We start from the raw sequence: 21,344 nt of genomic DNA on the forward strand, positions 1-21,344 counted from the left end.
TCGATAACTCCCTGGAGAGAATTGTTCAGGGTCAGCCTACCAGCTGGAACATTTTCTCCTGCTCTGGGTGTGTTGCATAAGCCTCTTTGGTCCCTGCTAGAGACAAGGGTAAGGTCACTGACTTATTAGAATCCAAAGTTAGCAAATGAGAGGTGACCAGTTTGACCGCTGTGACTCTTGGCTTAACAGTGCAGGAAACAGAGGGCCCAGTTCCCACTCTCTAATTTGCACTGGAACTGAAATGTTCCAGCTGCCACCAGACAGACCCTGCAGGCCTGGCTTGCAACATTCAAGTTACAAAGTAATTCCAGCACTACTTGACTGTTCTCCAATACCTCCTGTGGGAAGTGTGGGTGTGTCAAATCTGGTATGGAAATGATTCGTCCCTACATGCCTCCCCGAGAGTCCCGAATAATATTTGTCTCTCAATAAATAGCATTTTGCTTAAAACAAAAGTTTATCTTGTTGCATTTTCTGAGAATTTGTGATGTGGAAGTTGGCTTCAGCATATCCTACATTCCTATTATTTACTGACAGCTTTTGTCTCCCATCTGGAATGGTGTGTGCAAATTGTCTCCATGTCTACAATCTCCTCCCTTAGATATGAAGATAGTTACACATTAGCTTGGCTGGCTCAATGGTCTATTTGTGATTTAGAATAACAACAAGAGCATGGCTTTGATTCCCATTCTGTCTGAGGGAGGCTTGAGGCACAGCCTGACAATGGAGTACAGTAACAAGAACAGCTAGTACAAGTTCTCTGAAGCAGTGGCTGACAAATGAACCTTTGGATGGTGCACATACACCATTCTTGCACTGGAAATAGTCAATTCAATGTCCAGAAGATCAGTCCCTGGGTAAGAGGCTTGTCCTATGATAAGACGTTGAGTAAATTGGGTCTGTATCCTCTGGAGAAAGACAGCCAATCTCAGAGATATAAAAGACTCGGAAGGGGTTTGACAGGACAAATACTGAGAGGTTGTTTCCCTCAGACTGGAGATTTGAGAACATGGGGCACAGTTCCAAGTTAAAGGGATAATAATTTAGGACTGGGATGAGAATTTTTTTTTACTGGTATTGTGATTCTTGGAATTTGTTATCCCAGAGAACTGTGGGTGGTTTGCTAATTTTAATGTTTGGAGAAGGCTGATTTTGAGTCTTTGTAGGAATTGAGGGGAATGTGAAGGGTATGGGAACGTCGAGTTGGAGCATAAGGACTGTCTTGATAGTATTGCAATGTATAGCAGGCTTGATGGGCCACTTGATCTAAATATTGTTCTTGTGTTCTTATTACAACTTTGAAGATACTTTGGTTGTGAAACTGGGGGTTGCATGGTGGCTCAGTGGTTAGCCCTGCTGCCTCCCAGCGCCAGGTACCCAGGTTCAATTCCAGCCTCTGGCAACTGTCTGTGTGGACATTCTCCCGGTGTCTGCGTGAGTTTCCTCCGGGTGCTCTGGTTTCCTCCCACAGTCCAAAGATGTGCAGGTTAGGTGAATTGGTCATGCTAAATTACCCCATAGTGTTCAAGGAGGTGTAGGTTAGGTGCATTAGTCCAGGGTAAATGTAGTGTAATAGGTTAGGGGAATGGGTCTGGGTGGGTTACTTGTTGGATGTGTGGACTTGTTGGGCCAGTTTTCACTGTAGGAATTCTTTGATTCTGGAGTCCTGAGAGGTGCAGTACAAATATGTTGATGCCAGAATTGGACATTGTAGCGGTGATGAGGGCTGCAGGGTCTGGAGCAGGTTTGAGCCACTGAGAGGGGCAGCAGGGTCAAAAGTAGGTTGAGAAAATATCAAAGACAGTTGCTATGTTTTTTTTTGAGTCTCATCCCTAGTTCACTGGCCCCAAGAACACAGTTTGAGAATGATTTTAACCATGTAGATCAAAACTAAACACTTACAGCAATGTTGCTCCAAGACCTTGGGTTGTTTTGTTTGGGAGGTTGGAAGTCTGAAGCAAAAACTAAGCTGTTCGGAAATTTAGTCTGTTATTAATCAACTTGGTGTGGAAGTGAAACAGTGTTCTGGCTGAGTGTCAGTTGGCATAATAACCACTCTGCGTTTGGACATATTAACTTTACTTGATCCATGTGGAAGGGCCTTTTATTTTCAGGAATCGGAGTATTTGGTGCACTCTGTCCTAGAAATGATTGACTCGATTTTGCCAGCTCAGGCAGAGGTTTGGCATAAAGGAAGCTCTCTGATTCCCTTAGTGTTTTGAGGTGTCTTTGCTGGGACAGTCGATGATGAAGAATAAGGGCTCCTGGGGAAGGGGCCTGGTTAAGGAAGGTAAAGAATGATTGAAATTTCCACTTCTTTGATTCTGGAAGTTGGAGTAACCTTTGCACTCTCAACTTGCCCTGGCTTCACTACATTGTCATAATCAGTCACAGTCAAATTGGTCCCCAGTGGAGTTTTATGTTTAAGTAATAACCATATTTCTCCCTCCAGTCTAGGTGAGAGTGCTTCTCTATTGATCTAACTTTTACAACGTTCCCTAAAGGAGACAAAATGTCACTTGCACTCATCAGGACCAGATTGAAAAAAACAATCTGAACAGAGGAACACCATTTTATTCCAGGGGAGTGTGCATGTGCCAATAGTTACACCAGAGACTAATTCAAGATCATCAGTGGGATTCACAGTGTGATGTGTTAGAATCTATAGATTTATATAAATGCACAGGGCCTATTATTGTAAGCAAAATGAATTTGTACAAACAGTGCACTTTCTCCATGTTTCTGCATCACCTTGACCAATTGGACTCTACCTGCCTGATCTGAGAATTAAGATACAGTTAATAATTCTTATGGTGACACAAAAATTCAGCACCCTTTTCTCACATGGTATAAAATGGTGTCCTTTTATCATGTCTGGTTTCTTATATTCTAGTTCTAATGAATGCAAGGCAAATAGCGAGGTTCCTTGTTTCCTTTTTAGTATTGTTTTAAGTTCTGTATTATCAGACGGTTATTTATATACCTTTTTCAGTCATGTTTCCTGCATGATCTGCAATGTGTGTGGATGAAACTGGGACTATCTCGCCTTATAACTTTGTGGATTTAATTGTGGAATCGTGTTGCACAGATGTAGGGAGCATGGTCCATCCAACTACCACATTTCTATAGATTAGATTACTTAGTGTGGAAACAGGCCCTTTGGCCCAACAAGTCCACACCGACCCGCGGAAGCGCAACCCATTCAATTTAGCATGGCCAATTCACCTAACTTGCGCATTTTTTTTGGATTGTGGGAGGAAACCGGAGCACCCGGAGGAAACCCACGCAGACGTGGGGAGAATGTGCAAACTCCACACAGAGAGTCGCCTGAGGCGGGAATTGAACCCGGGTCTCTGGCGCTGTGAGGCAGCAGTGCTAACCACTGTGCCACCATGTCACCCACGGTGCTCCTTGAACATAGTGAAATATTCCAATATGCTCTACTGAAATGTGTAAGTGACCAGTCACTTGGTTAAAGAGGTAGATTTAAGTAGTATTTCAAGAGGACAGCAAGCTGGATTCCAGAGTTTTGTAGATGGCCGAAGATACAGCCACCAATATTGGAGCAGTAAAGGTTGGGTATGTTGAAGAGACCAAGGTTGGCAAAGCGCAAATATCTTAGACAGTTGTGGGATTAGTAGAGGGTAGATGCTATGGAAGGATTTAAAAACCACTGATATTCTGTGCTTGAAACCTCAAAGGTAATTTGCTAGCGAGCTGGGCCTAGTGTGTTAGCTAAGGTTGCTTCTGTCTCCTTGAAGTCTAGTCTTTCATGGCGTTAGTCTTGTATCAGTTTGCCACCAGTTGTCTATTCTTACATTTCCACTTCCTGTTAATGGCAAACCTGGGGAGGAACTAACTGCTAAAATATTTGCTCATTCTCATGATGTAAATAAATAAGGAGGATGAGACCATTCTAATAAAATTATCCTACTTTTTTTTTTGTTTGGGATGTTGTCTGATTGTGATAACTAAATGGAAAGCACATTTATTCTGGAAACAACACATGATGGGATGAGTTTTCTTTCTGAGAAACGAGAGCTAGCCTGACTCGTCGATAAATTAAATTCCACTAATGCATTGCTACCCATCAGATGTCCCAACTGTCTTAATAACTCAATTTAAAAGGTTTCTGACTGTTCAGAGGAGACATTTCCAGTGCTGGCTCTTAATGATGTAGACTATTAAATATCAAGAAGATTATTCTTCCTCTCCCTGAGCTTGCTGAATCTAGTTACATGGGCATTGTCATAATCTAGTTCCTGGTCTTGATACACACATCTAGTCCATGGGGGATGGTAAACTTATTGACTGACTGTTGAGAATATTTGAGAGAAACTTTTCATGTTGTCCTCATTCTAACACCACCATGTGTGAGTGAATCCGGATAGTCATTGACCATCCACTTTGAAAATTCCCTCCAAACTTCAGCATTACGTCAGGCACCTTCAGCAAATGCTTTTCCTAACCCAAAACCTATTCCTCACTCCTTTTTGTTATAGAAAAACTGAGATTACTAGTGATTTGAAACAAATTGAAGAATGCTGTAACATTGCTGAGAGCAGATGGGTTAATGTTGGAGTTGTGATCAGAACTGGAAGATATTCCAGCGATGAATGGGGGGAAACATGTACACATGGAGAAAAGGATAAGAAATCCATCTCCGTGCTAAGGTGGAGAGTTTGCTGGCAATAGCAAACTTCTCATAACTAAGAGTTGAAATATAGGATCTTCTGAAATATATGACCTGTTGACCTTTACCCTCTACACAGTTATATGAGCTTCATCTGTGGGAAAATACGCAAAAAATACAAGACAACCACCTGATGAAGGAAGAGCTCTCCGAAAGCTAGTGCCTCCAAATAAACCCATTGGACTATAATCTGGTGGTGTGATTTTTAATAAAATACAAGACCGGGTTTGTAAGACTGGAACTAAACTACTGCTGGAATTTTGTATACAGTTCTGATCATCGCAATACTGTAGGACATAATTGCGTCTCTCAAGCACGTTTACAAGAATGTTGCCTAGTCTTTAAAATTGCAGCTCTACAAAAATTAGATTAGGCTGGAGCTTTTCTCCTTTACCTCCTCAGTTCTGAGCAGCAACTTAATTGTCTGCAAAATAGAGGGGCTTTAATAGAGTGGACAGTCACTGGAGTCACTGATTGAAGGTGATTGGTAGAAGGATTCTAGGGAACACAAGGAAAGTTGTTTTCACCCAGAGAGTGACGGGTGTCTAGAATTTGCTGCCCAGTTTGGTGGTTGTGGCAGAAACCCTCAACTCATTGCCAAGGAATGTGGATCTGTATCTGAAGTTCAGGAACCTACAAGACTGCAGACCAAGTGTTGGTAAGTGGGGTTAGAACAGCTTTTGTGAGACATGGTGAATTGAACAGCCACTGTGTTGCCAGTTTTCATGGGAACATTGTTGAGGGACGTTTCCACACAATACAAGCGACATATCCTAAACCATCAGTTTATTTTTATATAACCATGTTCGGAAATGCATTTTTTAATGAATTACCAATCTGTGCTTGGTGTAGTACGATAGCTGGAATTAAATAGGTAAAGGTGCTGGGATGGGCCTGGGAGATTCTCTGGTATGTGGAGTTGTCAAATTTCTCAATGTTTCCACATCAGTTGTGTTGAAATCTGTTATGAGAAACCAACTTGTTACAATGCTGATTTCCTGGCCTGCATTCTGCTGTCAGTAGTGAAGGGATCAGTGTTTGCTGCTCCATAGATGTACTGTTATCCACAATCTTTTCAGTGGACCTTAGTAATGGTCTTTCAGAATCTGAAATAGTGCAGTGTCCTGCATGGGGCAATCTTTAAACCTCTGTAAAATAGGTGAGAGACATTGTTTCCTCAGCCAATCGTGACTGGAATACTCTGATCCAGAAGGGGCAAATTATAAGATTTCTTTCAATTGTAAAATGATGGTGAGAAAGGGAAATACAGAGAAAGAATGATAGGTTTATTGTTCTCCCTTAATCTTGTTACAATCGGTCAGACTCTCCAATAATTAAAACTGAAAGGAATCAGAATCCATACTTATTAAAGTTTAATTTTCGGTGCCAGAGTAGTTGTTCAGCAGTATTTGAAACTTGGCAAGTTATTGAAAATTAATTTCAACTTGAGTAGGATATTAAGATATAGTTATCTTTAATATCACAATGCATTTAAGGAGAAACTGGACAAAATGAAAGAGGGAAATAGAGGATAATGGGGAAAATGCAGGAAAGTGGCTGTGATGTATGATGAATCAGCCATGATCCTGTGAAAGAATGGAGCAGGTTCGAAGGGACATAGAGGGTTTACCATAGTGAGTTAGACAAGGAAAGCTGGGTGGAAGCTAGAATGGATCAGTGTGAACTGGAAATAAGACAGAATCTGCATTAGGTCGCAAAGGTAAGCCCTCCAAAAAGAATTGCAGCTTCAGTTAACTAGATTTATAACATTATCTGCATTCTGTTATTAACAGGTTTGCAATCACCCCCCAGTCAGACATTCCACATAAATCTTTGCAACCCATTCCGGAATTGTTTTGGATTTTTGTGTTCATCAAAAATATACTGGTTCCAGGATACACTAACTTTTGTTTGTACCAAGGGTTCGATTCCAGCCTCTGGCGACTCTGTATAGAGTTTGCACATTCTCTCTGTGTCTGCGTGAGTTTCCTCCCACAGTCCAAAAATGTACAGGTCAGGTGAATTGGCCATGTGAAATTGCCTGTTGTTTTAAGAGCATTAGACAGGGGTAAATATGGGGTAGGGGAATGGGTCTGGGTGGGTTACTCTTTGGAGGATCGGTGTGGATTTGTTGGGCCGAAGGGTCTGTTTCCATATTTTAGGGATTCTAAAAATCTAAATCACTGCAATCAGAGCATAGTTGGATGGAGTGTAATGCTGCCTCTGCAATGCCGAAATAATGTGTCTTCATAGAGTCATAGAGATGTACAACATGGAAACAGACCCTTCGGTCCAACCCGTCCATGCCGATCAGATATCCCAACCCAATCTAGTCCCACCTGCCAGCACCAGGCCCATATCCCTCCAAACCCTTCTTATTCATATACCCATCCAAATGCCTTTTAAATGTTGCAATTGTACCAGCCTCTACCACTTCCTCTGGAAGCTCATTCCATACACCTACCACCCTCTGCGTGAAATAGTTCCCCTTTAGGTCTCTTTTATATCTTTCCCTTCTCACCCTAACCCTATGCCCTCTAGTTCTGGACTCCCCGACACCAGGGAAAATACTTTGTCTATTTACCCTATCCATGCCCCTCATAATTTTGTAAACCTCTATATGGGTCACCCCTCAGCCTCCCTCGCTCCAGGGAAAACAGACCCAACCTGTTCAGCCTCTCCCCATAGCTCAAATCCTCCAACCCTGGCAACATCCTAGTAAATCTTTTCTGAACCCTCTCAAGTTTCACAACATCTTTCCGATAGGAAGGAGACCAGAATTGCACACAATATTCCAACAGTGGCCTAACCAATGTCCTGTACAGCTGCAACATTACCTCCCAACTCCTGTACTCAATACTCTGACCAATAAAGGAAAGCATACCAAACGCCTTCTTCACTATCCTATCTACCTGCGACTCCACTTTCAAGGAGCTATGAACTTGCACTCCAAGGTCTCTTTGTTCAGCAACATTCTCTAGGGCCTTACCATTAAGTGTATAAGTCCTGCCCTGATTTGCTTTCCCAAAATGCAGTACCTCGCATTCATCTGAATTAAACTCCATTTGCCACTCCTCAGCCCATTGGCCCATCTGATCTAGATCCCTTTGTAATCTGAGGTAACCTTCTTCGCTGTCAACGACACCTTCTATTTTGGTGTCATCTGCAAACTTACTGACTATACCTCCTATGCTGACATCCAAATTATTTATGTAAACGACAAAAAGTAGAGGGCTCAGCACCGATCCTTGTGGCACTCCACTGGTCACAGGCCTCCAGTCTGAAAAACATCCCTCCACCACCACCCTCTGTCTTCTGCCTTTGAGCCAGTTCTGTATCCAGATGGCGAGTTCTCCCTGTATTCCATGAGATCTAACCTTGCTAATCAGTCTCCCATGGGGAACCTTGTCGAACACCTTACTGAAGTCCATATAGATCACATTTACCGTTCTGCCCTCATCAATTCTCTTTGTTACTTGTTCAAAAAACTCAATCAAGTTTGTGAGACATGATTTCCCACGCACAAAGCCATGTTGACCTATCCCTAATCAGTCCTTGCCTTTCCAAATACATGTACATCCTATCCCTCAGGATTCCCTCCAACAACTTGCCCACCACCGAGGTCAGGCTCACCGGTCTATAGTTCCCTGGCTTGTCCTTACCACCCTTCTTAAACACTGGCACCACGTTTGCCAACCTCCAGTCTTCCGGCACCTCACCACTTCTATTCCAGAGGCCACACCTAACTTTTCTACTCTTCACACAACCTTCCCAATGGCAGGTGTCTCTATAAAAATGTATATACACTGTCCCAAAGTCAACAAGTTTTGAAACCCTGTCTTGTCCTCATATTCTAACCAAACATGAATCATTGTGTAGTAATGGAGTGTTCGAGCGATTCACATCCACAGGTGAACTGGGACTGTGCTCTCTCTCGACTTTGCCTGACTTGCTATTTTAGGAATGCATTCTGTAGTGCAGTGCACTTTTTTTGGGACAGATTATGGAGATCGGGCTTGTGTGTGATCTGGATCCTCACTGTGTGGGCTGAATCCCACCCAGCTGTTCACTTCCAGAGCTCTGGTGTAATCTGATCTTTACAAAAATGTGTCTGTTACAGTGAGGCTAGTTCAGTGTATTTGCACTTTTAAACTCTGCAACTGCACCATGCAATGTTTGTTCCTGGAGCAAATGCCACATAGCCGTTCAGTTCCACGTAAGACTTTGCCTAAATTACAGTCATGCAGAAATGGATATGCTTGCAACCTCATAAACAAGATGTCACCCTCTGGGGAAATGCATTGGAATCCATATTCCAGGAATGAAACAATATAACTACAGTTTTCAGGAAGCTAAGTAGTAAAAGCACACAGATGTGATTCTTAATATTGCATTTTAAATGTGCTTCATTGTGTTTGCCATTATCCTGAGAACGTGGCATATTTATCCTGTAAAATGTCCCATCTGTTTCTGTGCTTTATGACTCTGTGCAGTGCTGGTGTTGTTGTGACATTGTAGTGCTTGTTGCAGTTTCAATGTGGGAATCCTTGCAAAGGTTGCAAGCTTGATAATACAACGGGTTAAAATTTCCTTCATTCTAAAAGGCACACTGGATTTAACATCTGACTAAGATGCATAGCAGCAGTCGGCTAATCAGCCCATTGAGTTTTCTCTGCCACTCAATGTGATCGTGGCTGAACTGATAACTCAACTCCACTTCACTATCTTTTCCCCATTGGGAAGGTCGTGTGAAAACCAGAGAAGTGAATTGTTGCAGTCAGGTGTGGGACTTGGGAATTATGGTGCATACACATAATGTATGATTTGGAGGTGCCGGTGTTGGACTGGGGTGTACAAAGTTTAAAACTCGCACACCAGATTATAGTCCAACAAATAAACCTGTTGGACTGTAACCTGGTGTTGTGATTTTTAACTTTGTACACATTATGTTGGCAGTGTAAAGGGAACATTACACTCCATTTTACTGTGCAGTACGTTGATTAGCTAACTAATTTAAAATCATCCTTGAATGTAATTGACACCACGGCCTTGACAGCCCTCTGCAGGAAAGAATTCCACAGATTCACTACCCTTTGAGAGAAGTGATTCCTTCTCATCTCAGTCTTAAATACAAACAAGCAAAAGTTTGCTCATTTCATATTTTTTCGAAGTTTGGAAAACTGGCTTTGTGATCACTTGAAAAGCAGTTGATTTCTTAACTGCTGCTTATTTTGTTTTAATTTGAGATTGTGAAACTCGAGCCCAAATGTAGTTTTTAAATTAGAGCAGGGAAAGCTCATTCATGACCTTGGAAGTTTTGCAATAATTCAGATGATTGGAACTGTTGAGAATATTGCAGCGGGCAGTAAAGAGGAATGTGATCCAACAGGAAATACATTGTGAATGGAGCAATTTCCTCTCCATACTGACTGAATCGCACAATTAATAATAAACCGTTTTAATGTGTGGAGATTTCCACTGTTGATGGCTGTTGCGTAAGCTTGATTTTCCTTTCAACGGCTTCACCGATGGTGGTCATGACATAAGCTTTCCAGGCCTTAAACCCTGTAATTCCCTCCGTAATCCTCAATGCTTTTCTACTGCTTTGTCCTCCTTGTAAAGCCTTTCTTAAATGTGACCTCCTTTTGACCAAGTGTCAGGCCACTTGTCCTAATGTCTTATGACTGTTAAGTTTTGTTTTGTAAGCTATGTCTTATTACATTAAAAACTGTGTGCTACTTAGCTATTTTTATAATGCCTAAAATCAAATTTCTGCCACCTATAGGTTCTTAATCAAGAAAGATGTTTTAAGCTGAACTCTCCGTCAGTATGTATTGGGACAGTTGACACCTGTGTTCCAGAGTCACTGGTTCCATTACCCCTCCTTGCAGCTGTATTCAGATTGAGCCAGGTTGTTTGTTTGTGACCTTGGTGTCATATTTGACCCAAAGGTGAGCTTCATATCTTCACTAAGGCATTCAACGAGGTTTCCCATGGGAGACTGGTTAGCAAGGTTAGATCACATGGAATACAGGGAGAACTAGCCATATGGATACAAAACTGGCTCAAAGGTAGAAGACAGGGTGGTGGTGGAGGGTTGTTTTTCAGACTGGAGGCCTGTGACCAGTGGAGTGCCACAAGAATTGGTGCTGGGCCCTCTACTTTTTGTCGTTTACATAAATGATTTGGATGCGAGCATAAGAGGTACAGTTAGTAAGTTTGCAGATGACCCCAAAATTGGAGGTGTAGTGGACAGTGAAGAAGGTTACCTCAGATTACAAAGGGATCTTGATCAGATGGGCCAGTGGGCTGAGAAGTGGCAGATGGAGTTTAATTCAGATAAATGGAATATTGCATACAATTCTGGTCTCCTACCTATCGGAAGGATGTTGTGAAACTTGAAAAGGTTCAGAAGAGATTTACAAGGATGTTGCCAGGGTTGGAGGATCTGATCTACAGGGAGAGGCTGAGCAGGCTGGGGCTGTTTACCCTTGGAGCGTCGGAGGCTGAGGGGTGACCTTATTGAGGTTTACAAAATTATGAGGGGCATGGATAGGGTAAATAGACAAAGTCTTTTCCCTGGGGTGGGGGAGTCCAGAACTAGAGGGGCATAGGTTTAGGGTGAGAGGGGAAAGATATAAAAGACGTAAGGGGCAACCTTTTCACTCAAAGGGTGGTACGTGTATGGAATGAGCTGCCAAAGGAAGTGGTGGAGGCTGGTACAATTCCAGCATTTAAAAGGCATTTGCATGGGTATATGAATAGGAAGGGTTTGGAGGGCTCTGGGCTGGGTGCTGGCAGGTGGGACTAGATTGGGTTGGGATATCTGGTCGTCATGGACTGAAGGGTCTGTTTCTGTCCTGTACATATCTATGACTCTATGACCATCAATGAAACTTATTAACAGGTTGGCTCCTGCCTCAGTTCAGCTGCTAATGAAAATCCCATCCATGTCTTTGTTATGGGCGGCACAGTGGCTCCGTGGTTAGTACTGCTGCCTCACAGCACCAGGGTCCCAGGTTCAATTCCTGTCTCAGGCAACTGTCTGTGTGGAGTTTGCACATTCTCCCCATGTCTGCATGTTGTGCTCCGGTTTTTTCCCACAGTCACAAAGATGTGCAGGTTAGGTGAATTAACTATGGTAAACTTCTCATAGTGTTAGGGGCATTAGTCAGAGGGAAAAGGGATTTGGGTGAGTTGCTCTTCAGAGGGTCTGTGTGGATTTGTTGGGCTGAAGGGCCTGTTTCCACACTGTAGGGAATCTAATCTAAAAAATCTAATCTACTTCCAGACTTTATTCTGACATACCTGAGGCTAGCTTCCCACCTTCTACTCACTGTAAAACTTGAGATAATCCAAGCTCACTAAGTTCCATTTGTCTGTTGGCTGACCAACATTGACTCCTGCGTCAAAAATGCTTTGGTTTTAAACTTATGGTCTCTTTGGGAAATGGGTTTGGGTGGGATACTGTTTGGAGATTCGGTGTGGACTTGTTGAGCCAAAAGGCCTGTTTCCACACTGAGAGGCTTCTATGATTTCAAAATCCTTACTGCCTTTTTTCTCCGGTCTCTAAGTTCCTTTAGTCCCAGAGCTGAGACATATCAGCACTTTGTTAACACTGGCCTCTTCAGCATCTCTGATTTTCATTGCTCTCTCATTTGTAACGCCTTCAGGCACCATGGCTCCCAGGCTCTGGAATTCCCTCTCTAAAAATCAGGAAGCAGCCTGTTTGACCAAGTTATTCCCCTTCAATCTGTATATAATCTAATGTGGCTTGTTATCAGATTTTGTTTGAGCATATTTCTTGGTACGTTTTAATAAAATGTGCAGTCCAACTGCAAATCACTGACTTTGTCCTATTGAACTAAGAGTTAAACTTCAAACCCCATGTTCTTCCCACTTGTGAAGGCATGGCTGGAGAGTGTTTGCTGTAAAGACTATGCTCTGAAAAATAGCACTCTGGCTTTCATTGTTATCATATCACAGCAAAAGATTGGCACCTTCGTGAGAGGAAGTAAAATCTGCTGGGGAAGATGCTGGTTGGTGTGCAAACTGAAGTCCATTACATGAAAATACTCTTCCCCAGTCTTGGATCTTAAATCTGTAAGCAGACCTGAAATGGATGCCTGCTGACAATTCTGATGTTTAAATAATCAATCTTTGTTTTGACTGCGCTCAACCAGAAACCACAGCAGCAGCGGCATTGTATAGTGCAAGGACTGGAACAGGTTTCAACATCTTCCAGTGTCCAAGGTGTGGAGATGGCAGTCTTTCTACTAGACTGTGAAGTGTCTGCCATTAACTGGCTTCCTCCATTTGAGTGTTTAGGGAATTGTGTCTGTGATGTCACCGTATTATATTATTTGAGTAAATTGCTGTCTGTCTGAGGCCAATTTTTTAATAAAATAGTCACCCAAAATATTCAGCCATTTGTTGAATGAAGCTGCTTTTTACTCTTCCCTGATATAAATTTCTCGGTGTAAATTTTGACTCCATTGTAGCCTCAAGTCATCCGGTGAACAATTTGTTTTTTCCCCGCATTATCAGGTATATTTAACAGTGTTGTCCTTCTGCTCGTTTCTGTACCTCTGATGTGCCCACCAGTTGGAAAGAAGGTTGTGGGCTCAAACTCCCTTTGCAGGGATGACTATCTAAACTGAGCACACTGGTGTACCTATCAGATAACAGGGTGAATGGCTGAGTGCTTCTCCTTTTGTGTGAATGTAGAAGTTTCCGTTGCATTACCCAAAGAAGCAATGCGGTGGGGTAGGGGGAAGAGCCGTGTTCACTCAGCATCCTGGAGTATATTTATCTCTCAAGTTTCAAGCAATGTACCTCTGTGTTTTGTGGGATGTTATCCCAGATTGGCTGGTGCATTTCTCTGAATGACAGTACTTTGTAAGTACTTAATTGGTTGTAAAGAAATTTATTGAGGCTGGGGCAGTTGCTATATAAATGTAGTTAAGTGAGGCCCCCGATCAGAAGAATGATATGACACTGTGTAACAATGCCCAGGGAGTCGGGTTGGTGTGACAGTGCAGCAGATCTCTGCTCAGTACAGCTTGGATATTGTTGATCTTGCCTGGATAGGAGGTGCATATGAAGGGCTGTTTGTTGACAGGTCAACTTGAATTCTAATCTATTTTGCAAGATCAAAGGGAGAGGAAACTCTACAATTAGTTTTCAACCATACATTTAGAACCATAGAAATGATACAGCACAGAAGGAAGCCATTTGGCCCAGCTTGTTCATACTGACCCAAAGACACCCAGATGTCTTTTCTAGTCCCACCTTCCTGCGCTTGGCCCATAGCCTTGCAGTATTTAAGGGTGGATCCTGGGATCTCTGCCTCCACCACCAACTGAGGCAGTGAATTCTATATACCCACTGCCCTCTGTGTAAAAAGGTTTTCCTAACGTCCCCCCAAATCCTTCTACCACTTAGTTTGAATCAATGACCCCTGGGTTTTGATCTCTATGCCAAGGGAGACCGCTTCCTCCTGTTTACTCTCTCTCTGCCCCTCACAGTTTTGTATGCCCCAATCATGTTGCCTCTCAGCCTTTTCTCTTCCAAGGAAAACACCCTCCGCCTCTAACTGCAGCTGCAATTCTCCAGCCCTGGAAACATTGCAGTAAAATCTTCTGTGCCTTCTCTCCAGAAAAGTTATGTCCTCGTACTTGTAATGTGGTGACCAGATCAGCGCACATTACTCTAATTGTGGCTCACCGGTATAATGTATAGTTTCATGATCATATCCCTACTTTTGTATTCCGTACCTCTGCCAATGAAGGAAAGTGTTCCGTATGCTGCCCTTACAACCTTACCTACTGTATTGCTACCTTTTGGGACCTGTGCACTCACATGGCAAGATCTCTCTCTTCATCTACGCCTCTCAGTATATTCCCATTTATTTTGTATTCCTTTTTACTGTTCGGCCTTCCTAAATGCATTACCCCTCTCTTATAAGCATTGGTCTCCATCTGGCTCTTTGCTGCCCACTCCTCCAACCCATTGATATCAGTTTGGAGCTTACAGTTATTCACCACATTGCTGATTTTAGTGTCGTCTGCACATTGTCCAATTGTGTGCCTCGCATTCAAGTCCAAATCGTTAATGTGTAAAACTAACAGCAGGGGTCCCATCACCAAGCCCTATGGAACACCACCTTAAACAGCTTTCCATTTGCAAGGGCGGTTATCCCATTACCCTTTGTTTCCTGTTACCACGCCAATTTTGGATCCAAGATGACACATTACTCTGTATCCCATGGATGTTTATGTTTTTGACAGTCTGCCACATGGGACCTTGTCAAAAGCCTTACTAAAATCCATGTGGACAACATCCACTGCACTACCTTTTATTGACCTTCCTTGTCATTTCCACAAAGAATTCAATCAAATTTGTAAAGCATGATCTTTCCTTAACAAAGCCGTGCTCTATGTTACTGACCAGTCCATACCTTCTAAGTGACAGTTTATCTGATTTCTTGGGATTGATTCTAACAATTTGCTCACCACCAAAGTAAGACTAATTGGCCTATAATTGTTTGGTATTTCCACAGTACCCTTTTTAAACAGCGGAGCTGGATTTGTATTCCTCCAATCCTCCAGGGACTTCACCTGTCTAGTAGAGTTTGGCAAATAATCCTCAGAGCATCTGTTATTTCCTCCCTGACCACCTTCAGCATCCTAGGGAACAATCCATCTAGCCGTGGTGACTTCTCCATTTTCAAGGATTCCAACTTCTCCAACGCTTCCTCTCTGGTTGCAATTATTTTGTCCAATATTTCACACTGCTCCTCTTGCATTACTATATCCACATTGTCCCTTTGCTTTGTGAAGATGGAGAAGTGTGGGTTTATGTGAAGGATTGAGTTAACTATTGGAAGCAAGGGATCCTTTATGGTTGGGCTTGCGGACAAACACACACTGTCCATTACACCCGCCCTGTACACTGTTGCTTAAGTTCAGGTGTTCCTTTGTGTCAATATTTCTGTTCACAGTCTGAGTGTGAGCTTTTCAGTGAAGTGACTGGGAATTTTTGCACAACATGTAGGTGTGTATATACTCCTTTGAAAAATGACTAGCATTTTAATTATCAATTTTTATTCCCAACTTATGCGAAGAGAACATTTTGAGCTTTTGCAATCATGGGATGCAATCTGGTGGTTACAAGCCTGTCCTCAGTAGTGGAAGTGGTTGGAGAATGCAAATTAAGAATATTGCACAAAAGAAGTCACATGCTTGAAGATTGGCATAAACGCTTTCTGCAAAATCAGGTCACTTCGAAAAGCTGCTTTATAAAGGACTAAATAAAGGCTTTATTCCATCAAGTCTGAGCTCAGTTTTGTTTCCTTGCCCCTCGGGATGGAATTTAAGGAACCACGTGAATCCCTTTTAATCTTGTGTGGTGTCTGGGAACTGCAAACGGTTTAATTCACTCAGCCATTAAATGTGGGCTAGTTAAAAATCTGAGATACTGACTTCATCTAACTTTTGTGATAAGAGCTGTTGTTTCTTTCAGCTGGGAGATATTTGGACAATTTACACACGCTGTCTGAATGGGAAGTAGAAATATTAAAAGTTGTGTATATTTGAGTTCCGTCCCATTAAACCTTGCACATGGCTAGAAAACCTCACATAATTGAACAAGATATAAAGTGGCATTTGCTTCTTGCAAGAATTAGAATTTTGAGAAATAATAGGTTTAGTGAGAAGCTGTTGGTAGAAAGTTCATGTCTGCTCTTAGGAATTGCATTTAAGCCACATCCCCAAGGTTAAGTTTTCTCCCTCGTTTCTCCCATTATTCATGCCCATTGGGCCATGATCTTTCTTTGTTGTTTCAATTCCACCCTGTGATCTCTTCACTTAACTCCTATTGTAACAAAGATAGATGGGGGGGACAGGTAACATTGAGGAGGAAGGGAGGCTGCAGAAGGACTCCTGAAAAAGAGCTTATGCCCGAAATGTCGATTCTCCTACTCCTTGGATGCTGCCTGACCTGCTGCGCTTTTCCAGCAACACATTTTTCAGTGCAGAAGGATTTGGACAGGTTAGGAGAGTAGGCAAAGATGTGGTAGATGGAGTACAACATGGGAAAGTCTGAGGTCATGCACTTCGGTAGGAAGAATAGAGGCATGGACTATTTTCTAAATGGGGAGGAAATTCAGAAGTCTGAAGTGCAAAGAGACTTGGGAATTGTAGTCCAGGATTCTCTCAAGATAAACTTGCAGGTTGAGTCAGTTAGGAAGGCAAATGCAATGATGGTATTTATGTCGAGAGAACTTGAATATAAAAACAGGGGTTTCCTTCTGAGGCTCTATAAGGCTCTGATCAGACCATGTTTGGAGCATCGTGTGCAGTTTTGTCCCCATATCTCAGGAAGGATGTACTGGCCCTGGAGCGTGATCAGAGGAGGATCACCAGAATAGTCCCAGGAATGAAAAGTTTAACGTATGAGAAATGTTTGAGGACTCTGGGTCTATACTGAATGAAGTTTAGAAGGATGGGCACGGGGGATCTAATTGCAAACATACAGAATACTGAATGGACAGAGTGGATGTTGGGAAGATGTTTCCATTGGCAGGAGAGACTAGGACCTGAGGGCACAGCCTTAGAATAAAGGGAAGGCCTTTTAGAACGGAGATAAGGAGAAACGTCTTCAGCCAGAGAGTGGGGAATCTGTGGAATTCATTGCCACAGAAGGCTGTGGAGGTCGGGTGATTGAGTACCTTTTAGACTGAGATAGATAGATTCGGGAGTATCAAGGGTTATGGGCAGAATCGGATTGAGAAACGTATCGGCCATGATTGAATGGCAGAGCAGACCCGATGGGCTGAATGGCCTAAATTCTGCTCCTCTGTCTTATGGGTCATGTGGTAACAGTTGAACATCTGGGAGTCAGCAGTGGGGTCTGAATTTTTTTGTATGCCTTGAGTCAGTGCCCATCTCAAATAGTTGAAGTGGCTATTAGGGTATGAGTCATTTGCCCACTTTCTGCCCCAGCACAGTGAGGTGGTATGTGAAGCTCTCTGCAACCCATCCAGACCTCCAGTTGAAAACAAGAAACACTGGAGATCACAGCAGGTCAGCCAGCACCCACGGAGAGAGAACAAGCTAATGCTTCAAAGTCTAGATGACTTCAGAACTCTAAAGAGTCATCTAGACTCAAAATGTTAGCTTGCTCTGTCTCTGAATGCTGTCTGACCTGTTGTGATCTCCAGTATTTGTTTTCATAATTCCCGTCTATTTGAGCAACCATTCTTGTGTTTCTTGCCATCAATCTCATTCCTGATATTACACTGATTCTGATTAGCTTTGAAATAACTTTGGTTTGTTATGGTGCAGTATCTGCTTATAAACCTCAACTATGTGATATTGTATTTGGTTTGAGATTGCATATCTTTTAGCGGATAAGATTATATTTGTTGGGGAGGATGTTGGTCGGAAACTGAAATGCAGCAAATAATGAAAGGGATTTGGCATAGAGTCTTTTTTGTTCATACTAGTACACCAACCTGACCTAGCCTCTTCCCTTTTAGATGTCTGCCTGTTTGTCCAAGGTTGGTTCGTTAGTAATAAAAGCAGATGTTGGAAATAATCAGGTCTTGCGGTACCCATAGAAAGAGAAACTGAGTTAACGCATAGAGTTGAATATGACTTCTCAGAATTTTACTTTTGATTTTACTTCAGATTGCTAGCATTCACAGTATTTTGCATTTTTAAATTAATAATTTATTTCAAAGGGCTAATAAATGACTTTTTTTTCCCCTAGGTAAGCCTCCTACAAGTGCCAAATTCTAATCTAACTTCTATGAGAAGAACCAAACATCAGTCTGAAGTGTTCAGAATGGCTAGTTTGGGTATCAGTGTGGAACTGGACTGACTGTATTGCTTGATAAGAAAGCTGATGGGACTGACTGAATTCTTTGTGCTATAAATGACTTGATGCTTAAAGCTCTCTTTGCCACACCTGTCCTGGGTAGTTTGACTTTTTTGATTCATTTGAGAGATGTGGGCATCACTGGCAAGCCAACATTTATTGCCTAACCCTTATTGTCCTTGGGGATTGCTGACAAAATTAAGAAACACTTTAGCACATTAGATATTCAGGGAGAGGGTGTCTGTTCATCTCCCCAGTTTTCCCCGTCCCTTCACATTTGACTGAATCGTTAGTTTTCAAATTGAAATGGGCCTGAATCAGTTTTGTGTTTAGCGAAGAAAATCTGCAGTCCTTACCTGGTCTGGCACACATGTGACTCCAGACCCACAGCAATGTCCATCCCTAATTGCCCAGAGGACAGATTGTGTTGACCTGTTGGTGCTGCATGAATTCCACAAATAAATAGAAAGAAAATTCTCCATCCTAGACTTGCAACTTAACGTCAAGGTAGTAGTATCATTCTGGGGATTATTTAAAAAAAGGGAAATGGGTACTGACTCCTCAGGTGACATGCAAAACTATTGTGTTCAGTAGCAATTGTAGGTGTGACTGAAAGGTTGACCTTTTCATTCCCAATCCTGCCACCTTCCCTCAACATGGATGCTTTAATCTATTTCTAACCTTTTCATTGCTGAACTTGCCAAGTTTGAATGTTTACGGAGAAGTTCTGCTAAATACTGACATACAGGTTGGTTAGGATTGCTCCACAACCTGTCGAGGGTAACTGTTTAGTAGAACCTAGTTTTGACTTCAATGTATTTGAAAATAAATCCTTCTGTTGTTTTGCATGCAGTTCTCTTAGCACAGTCGTGAGAACGAAGGAATCTGATCACCCAGAAACACTTCACAAAAGCATTGGGTGAATGAAGGTGGTGAGGGGGAAAGGTGTGACTGAAGACAGTATGCAGCCAAGAGGAATTATTTGGAAAGGTGGAAACAGTCAGTCACAGATTCTGCGTTGAAGGGTTTGTTATTGAGAAGGTGCACAAACGGCCTGCCTTCTCTCCAAAAACTAGTGCCTGCCTAATGCAAATGGATAGGATTACTTCATTTGCAACTAGCTCAGGTGTTCAAAGTCTGTGACCTCATCTACTTTGCATTTGCAGAGGGAAATTTTGGTGACATTTCTGCCATATTCCAGTAGCACACCTTCCACAAAAATAGACTTGATATTGAGGGCAAAAGGCACAGCACCCCAATGACACTATCACCTTCACATTAAACTAAACCTTGTTTGCAGTAGTTTCCTTTTGTTCACTTGTGGGATGCGTACTGCCATTTATTGCCCTGAAGCTCTGGACATTGCTGTGGGTCTGGAATTACATGTAGACCAGGAAAGGGTGGCAGAATTCCTTCCCCCATGTTCCTGAACTAGATGAGCTTTTACAACAATCAACCATCATTATAGGGTTGCCATTAGGCTAGCTTTTAATTCCAGTTGTTATTGAATTCAATGCAGGGGTTTCAACAGGGCAATAAATGGTAGCATACATCCTAGGAAGTAAATGCTGCACTCCAGATCCTGCTATCCTGTGGGAATGTCGCCATTCCAAGTGTCCAAAGAATTACATTTCAGGTTTGGTCTGTGCAGATGTCCATTGCAGGAATCTGTGACCCTGAGTAAGGTCATTCTTGAATCCAGGCCTCAGCCATCAATGGCAGTACATTAAACCGATGCACCCAGTGAGAACTTGTCTCCACGTTAACAAAACAGGTCCTTGACATTGTGATGGTTGAAATGTGAGAATACCCTCCACTGGGAGAAGAAACTTAATCTTGTTGTAGAGTCTAGTTAGTGGAACCTGATTGAGTCACATTTTAGAGATTATTGCAGTGAGAGGTGCCATCTTTCTGATAAGTTGTTGAATAGATGTTTAACAAACATCACGGCTCTGTCAACAGCACTTGTCACATCCTCATCTGTCATCTAGAAGGCAAGGGCAGCAAATGGTTAAGTACAGCACTCCCTGTGACTTCTCCAAGCCACTCACCGTCCTGATTTAGAAATATATTACGCCACTCCTTTATTGTTGCTGGGTCAAGATCCTGGATCTCCCTTCCCTCACAGCATTGTGGGTATGCCTAACCCCAAGGACTGCAGTGGTTCAGGAAGGCGAACTGCTGCCTTCTCCCAGGTAGTAAATGCTGGTTTATGCAGCGACTCTTTCATCCCATTGAAAAAGAAAACTGCTTTACGAATCCTAATGTTACTATTTTGCCGTGTTCTGCTGACCAGTATTTATCCTTCATCCAAAAATCACTCAAAGCAGCCTATTTGTGGGATCTTACTATATGTCACCTGACCTCTGGTGTAAGTTCTTGCATTACAGTAGTGATGACAGTTCAAAAGTACTTTTCACTGTAATTTGAAGTGCTGTTCTGGACTTTTATCTGAACTGTTGAATGTGTAGTGAGTGCATCTTCCCTTTTCTCTAACCACTGCCTCTGCAGAGAAGAGTATGAGCTTCAGTAGAGAAATAGGCAAGAAAATACATGGCATATGACAGTAATGAGAGAGATATTATTACATCTTGCTGCAGCATTCAATCTAGATCTTGTAGTGTTAAGTCAGTCACAACTTCATTCAAGGAGGTGAAAGAGAGAGTAAACTCCTGCTCAGAGGCAAAGGTGGGGATAGTATTTAGCATGATCAAAAGCTGAGCTAAAATAAATTGGATGAGCCTTTATTTAAGTAGCCTGCTGTTTAAGA

At 42.4% G+C, this 21,344-nt stretch overlaps 1 protein-coding gene across 2 annotated transcripts in view; it reads left to right on the forward strand.

Moving 5' to 3' along the window:
• Nucleotides 1–819: 819 nt before the first annotated feature.
• The window catches only part of LOC122563866 (flotillin-2-like), a 92,857-nt gene continuing 72,332 nt past the window's right edge, over nt 820–21,344 (forward strand). The window contains exon 1 of one of the 2 annotated variants that reach the window (XM_043718065.1): nt 820–857. In XM_043718065.1, coding sequence (XP_043574000.1) covers nt 835–857 — 23 coding nt within the window. In that variant the 5' untranslated portion in view covers nt 820–834. Of the gene's footprint in view, nt 858–2,232; nt 2,291–21,344 lie in introns of those variants that run through there. The other variant, XM_043718064.1, reaches the window with a different exon arrangement.

This window comes from Chiloscyllium plagiosum, chromosome 28, assembly GCF_004010195.1.
Source record: "Chiloscyllium plagiosum isolate BGI_BamShark_2017 chromosome 28, ASM401019v2, whole genome shotgun sequence".
NCBI lineage: Eukaryota > Metazoa > Chordata > Chondrichthyes > Orectolobiformes > Hemiscylliidae > Chiloscyllium > Chiloscyllium plagiosum.